The 21,552-nt window shown below is 41.1% G+C and overlaps 1 protein-coding gene across 1 annotated transcript in view; it reads right to left on the bottom strand.

Annotated features, from left to right (window-relative positions):
* Window positions 1-10,870, bottom strand: part of NAF1 (nuclear assembly factor 1 ribonucleoprotein) — a 50,421-nt gene extending 39,551 nt beyond the window's left edge. Inside the window, exons 1-2 of the mRNA NM_001075652.2 lie at window positions 10,467-10,870; window positions 7,501-7,669 (exon numbers count right to left, since the gene is read on the bottom strand). Coding sequence (NP_001069120.2) covers window positions 7,501-7,669; window positions 10,467-10,726 — 429 coding nt within the window. The 5' untranslated portion in view covers window positions 10,727-10,870. The remainder of the gene's footprint in view (window positions 1-7,500; window positions 7,670-10,466) is intronic.
* Between the last annotated feature and the right edge of the window lie 10,682 nt (window positions 10,871-21,552).

Genomic DNA, 21,552 nt, shown 5'->3' with positions numbered 1-21,552 from the left:
GAAGGCTTATCACTGGGGGAGGGGGAAAAATCAGTAATTCATGATCTTTTCAGGTAAAATTATCTAAAGAACCTTGTTTTGGGTTTTCACTCACAAACACAGAAAAAGGGCAGCAAATAGTGAGAAAGAAATCAAACATTCCAAATGGCAACTAACCCATTTGATGCCAGTTTGGGGAGAACTTTAAAAACTGAGGAAAGTGGAACAAAACTATCCCACCACTCTCTCCTGTTAGCCAGGAGCAGAGGACTGCACGTGGCAGCCAACTGTGTCTCCAGCCAAGCTGGAGTCTTCTTTACAGACATTGGTCTTTATCCTCTAAAACAGCCACAACTCACTCATTAAAATCTACAGGGGTCAGGGAACCTAATAGAATGTTTTTCTGTAATAATGATCATATACATGTATATACAGAAGACACATATGGGTACTCTACTGAATAAATTAGTATTTATCCAGGATCAGTTGTGCTTCATAGAAGCTTACTGAAGTAACTGTGCAATGCAGTACAAAATTTTAATTTTTAAAAAAATGTGAGCACTGTTTTTAAAAAGCACCAAATATTACTGAAAACCTACCTCCTTTCAAGTATATAAGCCATTTAAATATCAGGCATTTTGAGAATAATATTAAAAAGTGTCATCAACAGTCTTAAGGTACGATATGATAATTCCACATATACTAGACTCAACAAAAGCTGAAGCTAAATAAGGTCTACACTTTTAGGACAAAACTTTTAAATCAAGTTAGGCCCTGAAAACACCGTAGTCAATCAACGATATTAAGAGTAGAACAAGGTGCAAGACAATTTCAAGACTGTGAGAAGTAAAAAAAACTGAAATAATCCACTGTAACTTCTGATCACTTCAGGTGGCCTAGGTATTTCCAGATCCTCACATTAGGAAGTTTCATGATACGGGTCTTCACTGTCACAATCAGAAAAACTGTACTCACCCTAATTACAACTACACAAAGTGCCAACCTAATTACACTGCATAATTATATTGCCTACTGTATACTCCATATAATATATAATATAGGCAGTCTCTAAATTATGAAAGTAAATTTACCAAGAGTTACCTACAAGTACTTAAATGTTTTTCTTGGTCATGCTATATTACACACATAAATACACATTATCTCTAATGCAGTATTATTCATGTTTTATCCCCATAAACACTGCAATCATAATTTTTAAATATGTAACTTCAGGTTTTCAGAAGAGAAAACAATGGGCACTAATTTATACAATTAACTTCTGATTAAGACTTAGAAATGTCACAATCCTATAAATGTCCTTATGATTCTAAATCTTCATCACATCTAATTTATTTGAAAGAAGAGTTGAGGACATTCTCAACTGAGAACTGAGAGAAAATTCTTCAAAAAGAATCTAATTTTCCAATTCATTGAAACACTTCATAAACCCTATGTGGTTTAAATGTAGTTCCAAAACTGTAATATGTGTGCTGCTTTACATTTATTGTATAGATTATATATAAATCTTCTCCGCTTTCAAGTGTTTATGTTTTAAAAGAATGATTCCCCTTGGTTAACTTTAAGTCCTATACTGCATTCCTGCACTAAGTAAAGAGATGATTACAACTACTCTCCTTTCCAATGTGTCTATGGCTGACCAATCCCTCTTTCCTCCTCTTCCTCTCAACTTTTTTAAATCAGGTTATAACAACATCTTGTCATCCCAAAGGACCGCTGCAGCTCTGTTTAACTCCAAAAGGACAATCTTGAGGTCACTTCACTTTAGTTCCCACATACTTACAAATATAGATCTGCAATAGTTAGTAGGTAGATCATCAGGATCTAACTGTCCAACAATAGAAACGATTTAAAAAGTTAGATCCAGGAAGGCAACATTCCTGCTTAACAAACAGACTAAAGAGGTAAAAGTTAAGCTCAGCATGCCTAAACAAAAGGTAACAGAGTTTTGCCAAGAGAACACACTGGTCATAGCAAATACTCACTTCCAACAACACAAAAGACGACTCTACACATGGACATCATTACATGGTCAATACTGACATGAGACTGATTACACTCTTCACAGCCGAAGATGGAGAAGCTCTATACAGCCAGCAAAACAAGACCTGGAGCTCAGTGTGGCTCAGATCATGACCTCTTTATTGAAAAATTCAGGCTTAAATTGAAGAAAGTAGGGAAAACCACTAGACCATTCAGATATGACCTAAATCATCAAATCCTGTATGATTATACAGTGGAGGTGACAAATAGATTCAAGGGATTAGCTCTGGTAGACAGAGTGCCTGGAGAATTATGGGCAAACTAGGTTCATAATATTGTACAGGAGGTGGTAACCAAACTCATCCTCAAGATAAATAAAGGCAAAATGGTTGTCTGAGGAGGACTTAAAAATAGCTGAGAAAAGAAGAGATGTGAGATGAGGAAAGATATACCCCACCGAATGCAGAGTTCCAGAGCACAGTAAGGAGAGATAAGAAAGCCTTTTTAAATGAACAATGAAAACAAAGAAGAAAACAACAGAATGGGAAAGACTATCAATCTCTTCAGGAAATTTGGAGATAAAAAGAGAACATTTCATGCAAACATGGGCACAAGAAAGGACAAAAACAGTACAGACCTAAGAGAAGCAGAAGATATTAAAAAGAAGTGGCAAGAATACATAGAAGAACTATACACAAGGGTCTTAATGACCTGGATAACCACGATGGTGTGGTCAATCACCTAGAGCCAGACACTTGGGAGTGTGAAGTCAAGTGGGCCTTAGGAAGCATCACTACAAAGCTACTGGAGGTTATGGAATCCCAATTGAGCTATTTAAAATCCTAAAAGATGATACTGTTAAAATGCTACACTCAGTATGTCAACAAATTTGGAAAACTTAGCAGTGACCCCAGGACTGGAAATGGTCAGTTTCCATTTCAATTTCAAAGAAAGGCAATGCCAAAGAACATTCAAAGTACCAGTTGTGCCCATTTCACATGCTAGTAAGATAACGCTCCAAATCCTTCAAGCTAGGCTTCAACAGTACTTGAGAACTTTCAGATGTACAACCTGGTTTTAGAAAAGGCAGAGGAATCAAACACCAAATTGCCAACATTCCTTGGATCATGGAAAAAGCAAGGGAATATGAGAAAAAAATATATTTCTGCTTCACTGACTACGCTAAAGCCTTGGACTGTGTGGATCACAACAAACTGGAAAATTCTTAAAAGAGATAGGAATACCAGACCAACTTACTTGTCTCCTGAGAAAACTGTATATAGATCAAGAAACAACAGTTAGAACCAAACATGGAACAACAGACTGGTTCAATATTGGGAAAGTAGTATGTCAAGTTTGTATGGTGTCACCCTACTTACATTATGTGAAATATAGGCTGGATGAATCACAAGCTGGAATTAAGATTGCCTGGAGAAATATTAACAACCTCAGATATGCAGATGATACCACTTTAATGGCAGAAAGCAAAGAGGAATTAAAGAGCCTCTTGATGAATGAAAAAGGAGAGTGAAAAAGCTGGCTTAAATCTCAGTATTCAAAAACCAAAGATCATGGCATCTGATCCCCTCACTTCATGGCAAATAGGGAAAAACTGGAAACAATGACAAATTTTATTTTGCGGGCTTCCAAAATCACTGCAAATGATGAGTGCAGCTAAAAGACGCTTGTTCCTTGGAATAAAAGCTATGAGGAACCTCCACAGCATATTAAAAAGCAGAGACATCACTTCACTGACAAAGGTCCATATAGTCAAAGCTATGGTTTTTCCAGTAGTCATGTATGGATGTGAGAGTTGGACCATAAGGAAGACTGAGCGGCAAAGAATTATTTGATGGTTTCGAACTGTGATTCTGCAGAACTCTTCAAAGTCTCTTAAGACGCCAAGGAGATGAAAACAGTGAATCCTAAAGAAAATCAACCCTGAATATTCACCGGAAGGACTGATGCTGAAGCTCCAATATTTTGGCCACCTGATGAGAAGAGCTGGCTCACTGAAAAAGACCCTGATGCTGGGAAAGACTGAGGGCAGGAGGAGAAGCGGGCAAAAGAGGATGAGATGGTTAGATAACATCACCAACTATGAATTTGAGCAAATTCTGGGAGATAGAGAAGGACAAGGAAGCCTAGCGTGCTACAGTCCACAGGTCACAAAGAGTGGGACGTGACTTAGCATCTGAACGACAACAAATGCCTCAACAATAGGAAACAGTCCAGAATATAAGAAACTTTATGAAGAGTCAGGCCATAACACCAGTAAAGCTGGTCTTTGTTCTAAAGATCTCACAGATGTATCACAAACTCTGAAACTGGTACTAAATATTTGATCCATTTGAATTTATGCACACCTTTTTGCAAAGACAACACAGGAGATTTCACTGGTTTTCTTCAGAATTTCATTAGGAAATCAGAAGACTACACACAGCAAACAGTTCCACTGCACAGCCCTGCTGCCTGAGAAGATACACACCAGTAGACCTACAAAGGCACATTCAATACCAGCTAGAGCTACTTTTCACTTTCATGCACTGGAGAAGGAAATGGCAACCCACTCCAGCGTTCTTGCCTGGAGAATCCCAGAGATGGCGGAGCCTGGTGGGCTGCAGTCTATGGGGTCCCACAGAATCGGACACGACTAAAGCGACTTAGCAGCAGCAGTAGAGCTACTTTATGTAACAAAGGAGGGGGCTCGTCCCAGGAAGCATGAACTGTCATCTGAAAAAAGACAAATTCAAAGCTAAGTAATAGGACTGTCTCAAAAGTCAGCAAAGAATATGGCATGAATAGCCAGTTCATGGAGAAAGTGAGAGGAGAACATATCAAATTTTCTACAGAGCCAGGAACAAGAAACCCAAGTGCAAGCTAGAGGTAAAATGATTGAATCTACAGGCAAACAGAAGTGAGTCAGCAAATAAAATGACACTCAGAGCTTTGAGAATGCCAGGAAGCACATAAAAGAAACAGCACAGCCATCCTCAATAGCTACCTTGGTTCCCAGTGGCTTTCCTAGCCAAGGAAGTTTACAGTAAATCTCCTTCTCCTAATGTAATCTGGTCTCTGTTGCAGCTCCAAGAGTCCAACCTATGTCATATGTGATTAACTGCTTCCACGTATTTCCCTCGTTCCCTCCACAGAAGATAAATGTTATCACTGACTGAACAACAGCTGCCATGTTCTAAGCCTCCCCTTCCCATGAACACATCCCTTGTGGTTTGTATGTGGCTGATACTACCCATACTCTTCAAAATTCACACCCTTTCGCACTCCCTTTCTGTCACTTATCACATACACTCCCACCCTCACACTCTCCCATTCGCTTTCTCTCATTTACACTTTCCTATACACTCTCCACATGAGAGTATACGAGTGACCATGCAATTCATGTCCAGGCAATCAGAATACCCATCTCACTAGCTTCAATTATTTGTTCAGACCCATGAACCAGGCTCCCAGTAAACCAATCCAAGTTCTGTCCATGACGTTCATTCAGGAGTATCAGAGGCCCAGCCACCAGCCACGTGCAGAAACATCTTCTTAATAACAAAGAGTAGATCCTAAAGACAATGAGTACTTGAAGCCACACCATTCTTGAAATTCAGGGCCAAGTCATTCTCTTCCCTTGACCTTGAGAGCGCAAGTCCCAAAAGAGTCCTCATATACTCTTCTACAGCCCTAAAAGATTTACAGCAGACCAGGGAACTCATTCCTCTACATATCTCCAAAACCATATGTAGGAGTAGGAACTTCTAGTACATTTGCTTTCTAATCCTAAGAATATAAAATAGTATGAGGAGCTAGTTAAGAATTCAAAATTTAAAAGAAAAAAAAAGGCTACGATTGCCCCTTCCATCCTTCCCAAAGATCCTTCAGAACTAGCACAAAAAGGAAGACACCCTCTCACTATTTCAAGTTTTAAAAACTAATATATTTTCCCCAGCAAAAAAAGGAATTTTGATATGAGCTAAGCATACATTCACACAATTCAACAGCACTTCCAGCACTTCTCCCCGTCATTTACTGTCTGCCTCTCCAGTAGGTGTATTTAGAATAGAAACCAGATGGGTCTTGTTTCTGGCACATGGCAGGCGTGTTGTAATAGTTTAAACATGAGTGAATGTCACATGCCCACTCACTCACCCATTCCACAAGTCACGTATTACTCTTGACTGACAGCCCGATATCTGAAAAGCACTCTGCTGGGCACTACATGAGCCACAAAGATCAGCTATGAACCAGTCTTCAAAAATGTGGACACAGACTCTTTTTGACTTTCTGATGAAAATATGGGCACTCTATCCAGAAAAATACCTAAATAAATTGACTAAGATTTTGCATTAAATTTCAAGAATTCCCAAGGGAAGAATTTCAGATCCAGTAGGATAAATAAGAAAATGAAACACGTGTACACACCAAAGTACTATGATCCTTTATTTGTTGATTCTTATATTCTAAGAGAGATTTAAGTAGAAAAGTGATTAAGATACAGGGACAAGACCAAACAAATCTGCCAATAACTTCAGAAAATAATCATAAGTTGGGAGAGCCTCTGTGTAAAAAACCACTGAGATTAAGGTCGGCAGTATGAAAACATAAATCACTGATGAATTCACACACAAATTCCAGGGTTCCCTCAATACACAAGGCATAACTGAGATAGAAAATTCCTTATTACAAGTAGAGAAAAAGGAAATAATTGATCCAGTATGGTCATGAAAAGGTTCCTGAATGTCTCTAGGCTTTAAAAATTTCTCTCAAATTTTGCTTTACTACTTCACTGGTTTAAGCGTTTTATAACTATAATTAGGGACCACTAAATTTCTTAAAAACATTAACAATAATTAAAAGTACACGTGGGAGTTGTAAAAAAAAAAAAACCATATGGCAATACAGCCCATACTGTGAAATTCTAAGAAGACTTTCCTCTTATACCATAAGGCTTCAACAAGACTATCATTAACCTCCTAGGAACAGCATACAGTCTAAGAGGAAATAACCATGCATTCAAATGCCAATAAATATCTATCCACAATAAACAAGTTTTCTCCAACTGTAATAATGATAACGCTCCAAAAACTTCCAGTAAACAGAAATCCTCAAAAGTGCAACCGATCTAATTTTACTTTCTATTTCTCCAAATGCAATTGATTAAAAAAACAGTTTCAACTGCTACTGAACTAAAGTTTCTCTGAGTTTTGGACCCCTTCCAAAAAAACAATTGTACATCTTACAATCTTTAGGGAAGATAAGAATGAAAGGCAGCAAGCTAAACTAGATGCCCAGCACATTATCAAAAGTTAGCATTAGAAACAAACCTGAAAAATTATTCAGAATCAATTCTTTCTTTCACTTAAGAAAGCCAAGGCATGGCACAAGTATGACCAGTAAAAGTTGAGAGTGGTCTTCAAATTCATGGAGCAGATACAGGCCAAATGAAATGATAACAGTATCATAAAATATTTCAGAACATATAAATTAAGTTTAGTAACAAATCTAAGTACTTACACTAAGAAGTAACTCATCTTTTGTTTTAAGAGGAAAATTCTTATTTTCCTTCTCAACTAGTAAGTCATCTTCTCCATCTGACAGAACTGGAGGAAGGGACATACGAGAGGAAGACGATGAAGACGATGATGAGGAAGAGGAGGAGCTTGAACTATCGGAATCTGTTTCACTATAGAGAAGAAAAAGTTGAAAACGATACAAAAGCATTATTACAATGGTATTAAAATATGATTATTCAACTAGAAAATATCTGCGTTACTAGATGTTTATCATTGCTGGTATAATTCAAAGGCTAGCATTTTGAAATTGACTATAGTGTTTGGAAAGCACTCTAATCAACTGATCACAAACCCTGCTCTAACCCAAACCCTCTTTTTACAACTGTCTCTTATGTGATGCATCAGTCTGAAGCACGTGACAAATCACTGACCAAAGAGAATTCTGGGCCAGGCACCTGTCTTATTAGTCACCAAGGATCAGATCAATTAAGCAAAGAGACTTGCTTCTCAGTCTTCAATTTGGAAACTTTTCCAAGTTACCATCCATGCTGAACACTCCGCTCTCTGAAAACCCCTTTAGCCCTTGACTTCCACAACAATTCTCAGAGCCAAAAACTATCCTCTTAGCTTGAACTGTTCACTGGTACCCCCTTCAGCTCCTTTTATGTGCTGTTTCTACAAGTCCCATACTCATCTCTTCTCTCCGGTACTCTTTCCATGTATAACCTCCAATGAGTTCAATCATTACCAATGTGCAGATAACTGCTAAATTTTCAGTCTTGATATCCCTAAGCTCCACCCCTAAACTCTTAATAGCTGCCAAATTAATGACCTACAAACTCACAAGTTAAAAACAGTGCATTCTCCCTACTAATTCTGTTTTTCTCTTTCAGTTTCTCTTGTATTTCACTGTTTAGTCCTGAATCCAGTCACTAGAGGTAGAAACCTTGGAACTGTATCAAAGTATTGCATGCTCAGTCAATGATGAAATTGGTAAACATGACTCCTATTCCACTAGAAAAATCTAAATATAGAGTGCTACTAGCTGATGTTAAGGAATTAGGGTTCATTCTACTACAGCTGATAATGACATGGTTGTTATGTAAAAAATATTTTATCAGAAATGCACAGTAAAGAATTTACAGGAAAGGTGGCATGCTGTCTGACACTTGTTTTAAAACTATCAAGTTAGAAATGTTAGGTAAAACAAAGTTAAGGGGACTTCCCTGGTGCTCCAGTGATGGGGAATCCACCTGCCAATGAAGGGGACATGAGTTCAATCCCCTGTCCAGGAGGATTCCACATGCTGTGGAGCAACTAAGCCCAGTGTACCACAACTACTTAGTTTGCACACCTAGAGTCCACGCTCCACAAGGAGGCCACCACAATGAGAAGCCCACCTACCACAATCAAGCAGCGCCCCCCGCCCCAACCTCGCCTAACTAGAGGAAAGCCATGCATGCACAACACAGCCAAAAATAACTAAATAAAGCTAGGAAATAATGGAAACTGTGAAACTTGGTGATGGCTATGTGTACAGTCATTATATTACTCTGAGTCCGAAAATGTCCACAATAAAATGTTTGAAGTAGGGTGGGATAGGGTGGGAGGGAGGTTCAAGAGGGAGGGGACAAACGTATACCTGTGACTGATTCACGTCAATGTACCGCGGAAACCAGCCAACACAACATTTTAAAGCAATTGTCCTTCAATTAAAAGTAAATAAATTTAAAAATACATATCCAAAAAAAAGTTTAAAGTAAGTTTTACCTGTAATCTGATGTTCAAATTTACATTTCCATACCTGAATTGTCCTCCTACTGCTTCCCTGACATCTTCAATTTGTTGACAGTGAAACCTCAAATTAACTGTCTAAATTTAACATTCCTATTGGTTTACAGCCCCCATCCCAGAAAGGTTTCTCCCCATCTCCGTAAACAGCACCGCCATACACCCAGTTGATGCCCCTCTTCATAGGCCACATCTATTGGCGATCCAAATCGGGAAAGTTTCAAAATATTCAATCCAAACACCGTCACACGGTGGACTAATACAACGTCTTTCCCATTGCTTTCACACTAAGCCAACCACTCTGCTTTCACTCTTGAACACACAGTTCAGTTCCTTCTCCACAGAGTAAACCATTAAAATGCTAACTTGAGCATGAAAATCATCTGCTTAAAATTCTTCAAATTTCTCTAGCAGTTAGAATGAAAATTAACATGGCCTGAGGGTCCTACCTGGTTGGGTTCTACAACAAGTGCCTTGCTTGGTCCTTCCTTGTAATTTTCAACAACTCACTTTTTTTTTTTTTACTTCATTTTTCGTCCCTCTCACCAGAATGTAAGGCAAGCATCGTGTGTATATTGTTCACCGACACAGCATGGCATAAAACACACTCATACACTTGCAGACAAGATTCAGCGTGGTTCAGTGAACTCTCCTCCCACCACAGAACTTTCCTATATAAAAGACAGGAGGTAGGGCTGGAGAAGCCTCAAAAGCTACGCAAAGCACGTAGTAATAGTTGAATCACTTTCCTGAAAAATTCATCACCAGAGAAATTCTACTACCAAAACTGTCAGGAGTCAATCTGAAAAGAAACAAAAATCCTTTATCTGATGCCCCATTTATCTGGTTCAACCAGCAAGAGTACACACTAAACTTGAGAAAAAGATTTGCCACAAACCTTAAATTATAACCCCCAAGGCCATACCACGTCGAGTGGTCACCGGAATAAGCCCCCACTCTCAGGTTTTCTACGTTCTAACTGCAAACGACAAACTGTCCACAGAGGGCTCTCGGACCGCCAGCCTTAGAGGTGGGGCCCCGACAGCCTTGCTCCCTCCCGGGGACACTGCAGACGCGGCAAGGGACGCGCCCCGGCTCCTGCGCCCTCCTGCCTCCTTGGCCCCGGCCTCCCGCTACCAGAGCCATCCCCACGTGCCCGGCCGCCGGGGGCACGACCTGTCCGAGTCCGAATCTGAGTCGGAGTCCGAGTCCGACGTCTCCAGGCCGCTCCCTTCCAGAGGCGGCCCCGGGAGCGACGGCGGCAGGAGTTGAGGCGACGGTTCGCCCGCAGACTCCGGGGCCCCCTGGTCTGCCGGCGGCGCTGCGACCGGAGCGGGGCCCGGGGCCGGCGCGGCCACCTCCTGGCCAATTCCGACGCCGGCGCCACCGAATTTCAGTGTCTGCAGCTGAGCGGCGGAGGCCTCCACCACCTCCATGGCGCAAACTTAGGACGCTCGCGCCGGGAGGCTCACCACCTCGCCGACAGCGGCCGCGGAAACGAAGCACAGGCCCGCTTCACGCGCCGCTCCGATAACCACACGCGGGGCCGTCCGGAGACGCGCCCCCGCTGCAAACGCAGCGGCACTTCCGGGAAGCGTGTGACGTAACGGGACGCAACGGCGATCCCTGGGGCGGGGCGATCCGGAGGCCTTTGCACGCGGAGCCGAGCGGTCCTAAAGCCGCTGATTTCCCTGCGTCCTGGGAAACGCTGCTCATTGTGAGAGGCCAGATGGAGAGACATTCCCGCTGCTAGATCTGGGGCAGTTACACGGAGGCTGAGATGGGAAGGAGGGATGGCAGGACTGGAAGACGCCTGATGGGGCGAGGCCCTGCAGATTGGAAACTTGAGTCAGGAAGCTTTGAACCAGCACTTTGAACCAACAGCAGTGGACAGGCAACAAACACAATGACCATCCATCCCCAAAATTACAACTCATATTTTTGTTTGTTCGTTTTCTCCAAAGCGCTCCCAACTTAAAGAGCGCTAATCGTGGGGGAAACATGTTGCTGCCTGTTGGTGTTTTAGTTGACACTTTCGTAGAAAGGGTGGAATGGGGGTGAAATGAGTAATGGCCTGAGAAACCATTATTCTAGGTCTTAAGGGAGGCAAGCAAGAAGTTCTTAGGATTGAAGAAGAGGTAAGAATTTTCTTGTTTTCCTGTTAGAACTTCAGTTTGAGGCTTTAGCCCCTCAGATAATAATAAATAGTAATCATTGTGACCATTTAGTAAGCGTGCGTATGTGCCAAGGACTGCCTAAGACACTATCAGTATTCACGCAGTTTCATTATGTGCCGTCCACAGTGCCAGACCTTCATAGAAATTACAAGAGTAATACATTGTCGCTAGTTTTAAGGAGTTTACCATTTAGTTGAAATAAAAAGGTCAATGCACAGGAGATAGAGATATTTGAAATGTGGAATAGAATTTGCTAGTTCAGCAGTGATAGAAAGTTAAAGACTGACATGATGTATCGTAGAAGTCTTCCAAGTAGAAGCAGGAATTTAAAGTTGAGGTACTACTTGCTAAAACAGTGATTAAGCACAAATTAAGCTCAGTATGTCCAGCTGAATTGACCTGTGCTTGAATCTTAGCTCTACCATTGCCATGTTGGTGTAACTGATTTGGGAAGGAAAGTCTGACATAACTAAATTTCATTTTCCTTATCTATAAAATGGAGGTAAAAATACTATCTCAATTTTGTTGTTGTTCAGTTGCTCAGTCGTGCCTAAGCTCTTTGCAACCACATAGACTCCAGCAGGCCAGGCTTCCCTGTCCTTCACTATCTTCTGGAGTTTGCTCAAACTCATGTCCATTGAGTCAGTGATACCATCCTTAAATCATGTCATCACTGTCTCCCCTTTCTCCTCTGCACTTAGTCTTTGCCAGCATCAGGGTCTTTTCCAGTAAGTCAGCTCTTCACATCAGGTAGCCAGAGTATTGAAGCTTCAGCTTCAGCATCAGTCCTTCCAATGAAAATTCTGGGTTGATTTCCTTTAGGATTGACTGGTTTGATCTCCTGGCAGTCCTAGAGACTCTCAAGAGTCTTCTCCAGCACCAGAGTTCAAAAGCTATCAATTCTTCCCCTCTCAGCCTTCTTTTATGGTCCAACTCTCACATCCATACATGACTACTGGAAAAACCATAGCTTTGACTATATGGACCTTTGTGGGCAGAGTGATTGATGTCTCTGCTTTTTAATATGCTGTCAAGTTTCCTCATAGCTTTTCTTCCAAGGAATAAGCATCTTTTAATTTCATGGCTGTAGTCACCATCTGCAGTGATTTTGGAGCCCAATAAAATAAAATCTGTTGCTGTTTCCGATTTTTCCCCATTTATTTGCTATGAAGTGATAGAACTGGGTGCCATGATCTTAGTTTTTTGAATGCTGACTCTTAAGCCAGCTTTTTCACTCTCCTCTTTCACCTTCATCAAGAGGCTCTTTAGTTCCTCTTTGCTTTCTGCCATTTAGGGTGGTGTCATCTGCATATCTGAGGTTCTTGATATTTCTCCTGGCAATCTTGATTCCAGCTTGTGATTCATCCAGCCAGGCATTTTGCATGATGTGCTCTGCATGTCAGTTAAATAAGCAGGGTGACAATATACAGCCTTGAAGTTCTCCTTTCCCAATTTTGAACCAGGCCATTGTTCCATGTCTGGTTCTAACTGATGCTTCTTTAGCTGCATGCAGGTTTCTCATGAGGCAAGTAATGTGGTCTGGCACTCCCATCTCTTTAAGAATTTTACACAGTTTGTTGTGATCCAGACAGTCAAGACTCAAGTATCTCATTTAGTTCATATGAATATTTTTAATTAAGGTTTTATACAAAAGAATGGCATGTGTCATATACATGTTTAGTGCACAAAATTCCATGAAAAATAGACTAATACATGGATATGAATAAAATGATGCTTCAGTGACAATGATCTTGAGGATCTATGCAGTATAATTTTAAGCAGAGAACAAATTTGGGTCAGAGGGATCCTCCAGTTAGCCAAAAAAGTCTTGAGTTTTTCCAGGAATTGAGTGTTGAAAGTCTTAATGAACGATACAGTCAATGAAATAGAGTAAAGGAAATCCCAAGCATCAGAAGAATCAAAGTACTCTAAACTGTCTAACTGAGAAAACTGGCAAGAAGTTGGCATTACTAATAAACATGAAGGACTTGGAACAAGATAATGAGTTTGTGATATTGAATTTGAGGAAAAACTGGACAATTGAAAAATACCCATAGTCCTTTGAGGGGAATTGAATAGAAAGGTCAAGACCAGAAGCCTAGGTTTAGGAACAATCCAGACACCTATTTGTTCACTCAGTGATCATTTACTTACTAGTGTGCCCATGCTTACATCATGAACTGGGCAAATAGAAAGGTGATTTAAACACAGGCCCTGCCCTTAACTAGCTAACACTTTAGTAGAAAAGACAAGTTGAAAACAAGGGATAAGTATTTTAGTAGAGAACTGTATTGTAGCACAGGCATGCACTACAGAAGACAGATAAACCAAAGTAATACTAAACAGAAAACAATAGAGAGTAAAGAAGGCTTTACAATGAGCATGGCAAATGAACTGGAATTTTAAAGAGAACCAGGAATCAAAGAAAGTAGATATCATATTGATGTTGATCTGAAAGAAATGACTGATAGTTCTTCACCAAAGATGGATCAGGATCAGCAGAGAATTGTAATTCTGGATCTGCAAAAAAGGCAAAATGGTTGTCTGAGGAGGCCTTACAAATAGCTGAGAAAAGAAGAGAAGTGAAAAGCAAAGGAGAAAAGGAAAGATATATCCCTCAGAATGCAGAGTTCCAAAGAATAGCAAGGAGAGATAAGAAAGCCTTCCTCAGTGATCAGTGGAAAGAGAGGAAAACAATAGAATGGGAAAGACTAGAGATCTCTTCAAAAAGTTTAGAGGTACCAAGGAACATTTCATACAAAGATGGGCACAATAAAGGACAGAAATGGTATGGACATAAGAGAAGCAGAAAATATTTGAAGAGGTGGCAAGAATACACAGAAGAACTGTACAAAAAAGAGCTTAATGACCCAGAAAACCATCATGGTGTGATCACTCACCTAGAGTCAGACATCCTAGAGTTTGAAGTCAAGTGGACCTTAGGAAGCATCACTATGAACAAAGCTAGTGGAGGTGATGGAATTCCAGTTGAGCTATTTCAAATACTAAAAGATGATGCTGTAAAAGTGCTGCAATCAATATGCCAGCAAATTTGGAAAACTCAGCAGTGGCCACAGTACTGGAAAAGGTCAGTTTTCATTCCAATCCCAAAGAAAGGCTATGCCAAAGAATGTTCAAACAGTTGTACTCATCTCACACATTAACAAAGTAATGCTCAAAATTCTCCAAGCCAGACTTCAATAGTACATGAACTGAGAACTTCAGATGTTCAAATTGGATTTAGAAAAGGCAGAGGAACCAGAGATCAAATTGCCAACATCTGTTGGATCATTGAAAAAGCAAGAGAGTTCCAGAAAAACATCTACTCCTCCTTTATTGACTAGGCCAAAGCCTTTGACTGTGGATCACAACAAATTGTGGAAAATTCTTAGAGATGGGAATTCAAGAGCACCTTATCTGTCTCCTGAGAAAGGTGTATACAGGTCAAGAAGCAACAATTAGAACTGGACATGGAACAATAGACTGGTTCCAAATTAGGAAAGGAGTACGGTAAGACTGTATTTTGTCACCTTGTTTATTTAATTTATATGCAGAGTACATCATGCAAAATGCCAGGCTGGATGAAGCACAAGCTGGAATCAAGATTGCTGGGAGAAATACCAATAACCTCAGATATGCAGATGACACCACCCTTATGGTAGAAAGTGAAGAAGAACTAAAGAGCCTCTTGATGAAAGTGAAAGAGAAGAGTGAAAAATCTGGCTTCAAACTCAACATTCAAAAAACTAAGATCATGGCATCCAATCCCAATGGGATCCAACCAGTCAATCCTAAAGGAGATCAGTACTGAATATTCATTGGAAAGACTGATGCTGAAGATGAAGCTCCAATTCTTTGGCTGCCTGATGCGAAGAACTGACTCATTAAAAAGACCCTGATGCTGGAAAAGATTGAAGGCAGAAGGAGAAAGGGATGACAGAGAATAATATGGTTGAATGGCATCACTGACTCAATGGACATATGTTTGAGCAAGCTCTGGGAGTTGGTGATGGACAGGGAGGCCTGGCATGCTGCAGTCCATGGGGTAGCAAAGAGTCGGACATGACTGAGCGACTGAACTGAACTGATATTATCAAGAGTGTAGACACTGGAGATCATCTGAAGTGCTATGTCATCTGCAAAGGTTTGGTGACAAACTTCCAACAGGCTTAGTCTGGATATCTTGGGAAAGTTGTCTCATCCAGTGTCATCTGTTTCAGCTCCAGGAAATCTCTACTTTGAAGTCACCAGAGTACATGCAGCTCCAGTCAGGGTTCTGGGCTTCCTGTAGGTGTGTCATGTGGATCCAGGAGTCTGCCCTGCAGTTCGGCTCCACAAGACTTGATAAGCAATACCTGATAGTAACCTTTCCACCGAGGTTGAGGAGTGTTCTACTAGAGCTTCCCCAACAGATGAAGTCTTCAGTTTCTGCTAAGCATGAAGCTTAGGGTTTTTGTCTCTCAAGGGCACACTCTGAAAATGTTGTTCTACCAAAACATGGCTATTTTTAATAGAAGCAAGTAGCCTTTATACTATTGGAGTTTCTCCCCTTTATTAGTTAGGGCTCACAAGAAGCAGGCAGAGAAGGCAATGGCACCCCATTCCAGTACTCTTGCCTGTAAAATCCCATGGATGGAGGAGCCTGGTAGGCTGTAGTCCATGGGGTTGCTAAGAGTCAGGCACGATTGAGCGACTTCACTTTCACTTTTCACTTTCATGCATTGGAAAAGGAAATGGCAACCCACTCCAGTGTTCTTGCCTGGAGAGTCCCAGGGATGGGGCAGCCTGGTGGGCTTCCATCTATGGGGTTTCACAGACTCAGACACGACTGAAGCAACTTAGCAGCAGCAGCAGCAAAAGAAGCAGGAGCCAAGGTGCATCGGGCATCCTCTGACCATCCTCGAAGCTGAGTGTCCAAAGCAAGTGGATCTGAACTTTAGAAGGACCAACAGCAATGCTTTTGGCCAAAGTAGTTGGAGTACCTCTATAAATGCTGCCAACTGAGTCTTCCAGTAATGCCTTTAATGTGTTAAACTGAGGGCTGAGGAAAGCACACTGAAAGTGCTGAAAAACTGGCAAAATAGCACAGACTTGTCAAAGTACCTGGCTGGTACAATGGGTTGCTCCATCACTATGAAGTTTGAGAGGAGTTCCTCAGGTAGGGGTACAAAGGACCTTAGCCACAGAAGAGGCAGTAGCCTGTCTGCAAAGGAAGGCTTCAGTGCAGTGTGAAAACATACACTCCATGACTAAAAATATTTCTATCCATAAGAGAAGGACGTTATGTGAAATTCATTTTCCAGACCTTGAATTGTCCATTGAAGTGAAGTTGCTCAGTCATGTCCGAGTCTTTTGCGACCCCATGGACTGTAGCCTACAAGGTTCCTCTGTCCATAGAATTTTCCGGGCAAGAGAACTGGAGTAGAATGCCATTTCCTTCTCCAGGGAATCTTCCTGACCCAGGGATTGAACCCAGGTCTCCCACATTGCAGGCAGACACTTTACCATCTGAGCCACCAGGAAATTGTCCGTGAGGTAGTTTAAAATGTCTAAGACCAATAAGAACAGGCTTCCCTGGGTGGTAATTTGGACAAGTGGAACAACTGAGTTCAGCTCAATTCAGTCGCTCAGTCATGTCCGACTCTTTGCTACCCCATGGACTGCAGCATGCCAGGCCTCCCTGTCCATCACCAACTCGCGGAGCTTGCTCAAACTCATGTCCATCTAGTCAGTAATGTCATCCAACCATCTCTTCCTCTGCTGTCCTCTTCTCCTCTGCCTTCAATCTTTTCCAGCATCAGGGTCTTTTTAATGAGTTAGTTCTTCTCATCAGGTGGCCAAAGAATTGGAGCTTCATCTTCAACATCAGTCCTTCCAATGAATATTCAGGACTGATTTCCTTTAGGATTGACTGGTTGGATCTCCTTGCAGTCCAAGGGACTCTCAAGAGTCTTTTCCAACACCACGGTTCAAAAGCATCAGTGCTTTGGTGCTCAGGTTTCTTTATAATCCAACTCTCACATCCATACATGACTACTGGAAAAACCATAGCTTTGACTAGATGGACCTTTGTAGTCAAAGCAATGTCTCTTCTTTTTAATGTGTTGTCTAGGTTTGTCATGGGCTTCTCTGATAGCACAGTTAGTAAAGAATTCACCTGTAATGCAGAAGACCCTGGTTCAATTCCTGGGTTGGGAAGAACTGCTGAAGAAGGGATAGGCTACCCACTCCAGTATTCTTGGGCTTACCTTGTGGCTCAGCTGGTAAAGAATCTGTCTGCAATTTGGGAGACCTGGGTAGCATCTCTGGGTTCGGAATATCCCCTGGAGAAGGGAAAGGCTACCCACTCCAGTATTCTGGCCTGGAGAATTCCATGGACTGTATAGTCCATGGGGTAGCAAAGAGTCAGACACGACTGAGCAACTTTCACTTTCATGGCTGATTCATTCTGAGGTTTGACAAAAAGCAACAAAATTCTGTAAAGCAATTATCCTTCAATTAAAAAATAAATTTAAAAGCATCATTCTTAACATAGGAAATAAATATAAGAACACAATTACTCCAAGCATTGTGGATAAAGCACTAAATAAGAGGAAGTAAGTCTGAAGCATAAAATTATGAAAAAAATAAGTTATTTCCCTGTTCTTGCTTTCCTCCCCTCCCCTTGATTTTAAACAGGAAGATAGAACTCCACATACCTTGAGACCTGATAGTTCTCAGGTACCAATCATGATGCTAATCTGTTTATAAGCATCATATTTAATCTTTGCAGTGTATCATTAGGGACTTCCCTGGTGGTTCAAATGGTAAAGAATATGCCTGCAATATCAGAAACCTGGGTTTGATCCCTGGGTGGGGAAGATCCCCTGAAGAAGGAAATGGCTAACAACTCCAGTATTCTTGCCAGGAGAATTCCATGGACAGAGGAGCCTGGCAGGCTATAGTCCCATGGGATCACAAAGAGTCAGACATGATGGAGCAACTTACACACACAAAGTATCATTATCCTCTTTTATACACAAAGACGGAGAAGGCAATGGCACTCCACTCCAGTACTCTTGCCTGGAGAATCCCATGGACAGAGGAGCCTGGTAGGCTGCAGTCCATGGGGTCTCGAAGAGTCGGACACGACTGAGCGACTTCCCTTTCACTTTTCACTTTCGTGCATTGGAGAAGGAAATAGCAACCCACTCCAGTGTTCTTGACTGGAGAATCCCAGGAACTGTGGAGCCTGATGGGCTGCCGTCTATGGGGTCACACAGAGTCAGACACGACTGAAGCAACTTAGCAGCAGCAGCAGCATACACAAAGAAACAGGCTTAAATAGGTTAATAAAGATGCCCACGATCACAGAGCTTGTAAGATAGGAGTTGGCATGTCACCCTAGGTAGGTCTGATTCTACATTTGTACTCTTTTTTCTTTTTCTTTCCTTTTCTTTTTTTAAAATTGATGTTGTGAACGAAAAATATTGCCTGCTACATCAGTAAACAAAGGGATGCTTTAGCATTCAAACTATCAGCCACTACAGCAACCCCAGAATGTGCATATTGAGAGGATTTAGGATGGAGAAAAGCCTGACACAGGCCCTAGAGAGTTAAAGTGCACATCAAAGGGATGATCTCAGGGTGCCTAGACTGTGGCGTCTTCCCTCTCACAGAAAAATGTTACACTTATTAGCTTGAGATGTCTGGTTTTCTTTCATTAGCAATCATCTTTTGAATTTCAACTACCTGTTTTTTGTTTTTGTTTTTTTTTTTTTTTGTAAGGAGGGGGACAGTTCTTTTGTTTTTTGAATTTTTTTTTTCAATAACATGTATATATCCTGGTTCCTCTCTTACATCTTCAGATCAGTCCCTCAGAGCTATCTGACAGGGTGTCTTCTGGGCTTAAGTCTTCAGTATGTCCTCAAAATAAAACATAATTTCTCAACCTTCAGGTTGTACCTTTTTATTTCAGTTGAGAATGTATAATGGATTTACAGCATTTTATTAGTTTTCAGTATATGGATGAATGTTTCTCTTTCCAAGTAAAGGCAAAAAAATATTGACTAGCTTCATCAACTGCATCCAGAAGAATGCACTGCACAAATAATTTACAGTGAAGAAGTTACTTCTAGTGGGATTGGATGTCAGTAACATATGAGGTTGGAAACAATAAGGTGCCAAAGGAAAGCAATGTCCTTTACCACTCAGAGGCCCTAGACAAAGCTCAATCCTTGGCCCTTATGTTTTCTCACTAGTAAAATAGAAAAGTTATAGAGTTGGTACAAGGGATAAGAGGCCTTGAGACCTGTAATCTTCTACTGTGAACTTTATGCCTTTGTTATTGTTCAGTCACTCAGCCATGTCTGACTCTTTGCGACTGCAGCATGCCAGGCTTCTCTGTAGTTCACCATCTCCTGGAGTTGGCTCAAACTCATGTCCATTGAGTCAGTGATGCCAACCAACCATCTCAGCCTCTGTTGTCCCCTGTTCCTCCCGCCTTCAAACTTTCCCAGCATCAATGTCTTTTCCAATGAGTCTGCTCATCCCATCAGGTGGCCAAAGTCCTGGAGTTTCAGCTTCAGCATCAGTCCTTCCAATGATATTCAATCTTGATTTCATTCAGGATTGACAGATTTGATCTCCTTGCTGTCCAACGGACTCTCAAAAGTCTTCTCCAGCACCACCATTCTAAAGCACCAGTTCTTCTGTGCTCAGCCTTCTTTACAGTCCAACTCTCACATCTGTACATGACTACTGAGAAAACCATAGTTTTGACTATATGGACCTTTGTGAGCAAAGTGATGCTTCTGCTTTTTCATAGGCTGTGGAGGTTCCTCATAGTTTTTCTTCTAAGGAACAAGCATCTTTTAATTTCATGGTTTCAGTCACCAACCACAGTGATTTTGGAGCTCAAGAAAATAAAATCTGTCATTGTTTCCATTTTTCCCCCATCTATTTGCTATGAAGTGGTAGAACTGGATGCTATGATCTTAGCTTTGCGAATGTTGAGTTTTAAGCCAGTTTTTTCACTCTCCTCTTTAACCTTCATCAAGAGCTTTTAGTTCCTCTTTGCTATCTGCCATTAAGGTGGTGTCATCTCTGTATCTGATGTTATTGATATTTCTCCTGGCAATCTTGATTGCAGCCTGTGCTTCATCCAGCCTGGCATTTTTGCATGATGTACTCTGCATATAGGTTAAATAAACAGGATGACATTACACAGCCTTGAGATACACCTTTCCCAATTTTGAACCAGGCCATTGTTCCATGTCTGGTTCTAACTGTTGCTTCTTGACCTGCATACAGGTTTCACAGGAAGCAGGTAATGTAGTCTGGTATTTCCATCTTTTTAAGAATTTTCCACAGTTTGTTGTGATCCACACAGTCAGAGGCTTTAATGTAGTCAATGAAGCAAATGTTTTCCTGGAATTTATTTGCTTTTTCTGTGATCCAATTAATATTGCCAATTTGATCTCTCATTCTTCTACCTTTTCCAAATCTAGCTTGTCCCTTGGAAGTTCTCAGCTCGTGTATTGTAAAGCCTAGCTTGAAGGATTTTGAACATTACCTTGCTAGCATGTGAAATGAGTGCAATTGTGCAGTAGTTTGGACATTCTCTGGCATTGCCTTTCTTTGGGATTGAAATGAAAATTGAGCTTTTCCAGTCCTGTGGCCACTGCTGAGTTTCCCAAATTTGCTAGAATTTTGAATGCAACACTTTAATAGCATCATCTTTTAGGATTTTAAATAGCTCAGCTAGAATTTCCCCACCTCCACTAGCTTTGTTCTCAGTAAAAAGGCCCACTTGACTTTACACTCCAGGATGTCTGTCTCTAGGTGAGTGACAATACCATCGTGGTTGCCCAGGTCGTTAAGACCTTTTTTTTGTATAATTCATCTGTGTATTCTTGCCATCTCTTCTTAATATCTTCTGCTTCTGTTAAATCCATACTGTTTCTGTCCTTTATTGTGCCCATACTTGCATAAAATTGGACTTTCCTGATAGCTCAGTTGGTAAAGAATCTGCCTGCAATGCTGGAGACCCCAGTTCAGTTCCTGGGTTGGGAAGATCTGCTGGAGAAGGGATAGGCTACCCACTC

The sequence above is a fragment of the Bos taurus genome, chromosome 6 (assembly GCF_002263795.3).
Source record: "Bos taurus isolate L1 Dominette 01449 registration number 42190680 breed Hereford chromosome 6, ARS-UCD2.0, whole genome shotgun sequence".
Lineage (NCBI taxonomy): Eukaryota > Metazoa > Chordata > Mammalia > Artiodactyla > Bovidae > Bos > Bos taurus.
This window is presented reverse-complemented; position numbering and strand designations above follow the sequence as displayed.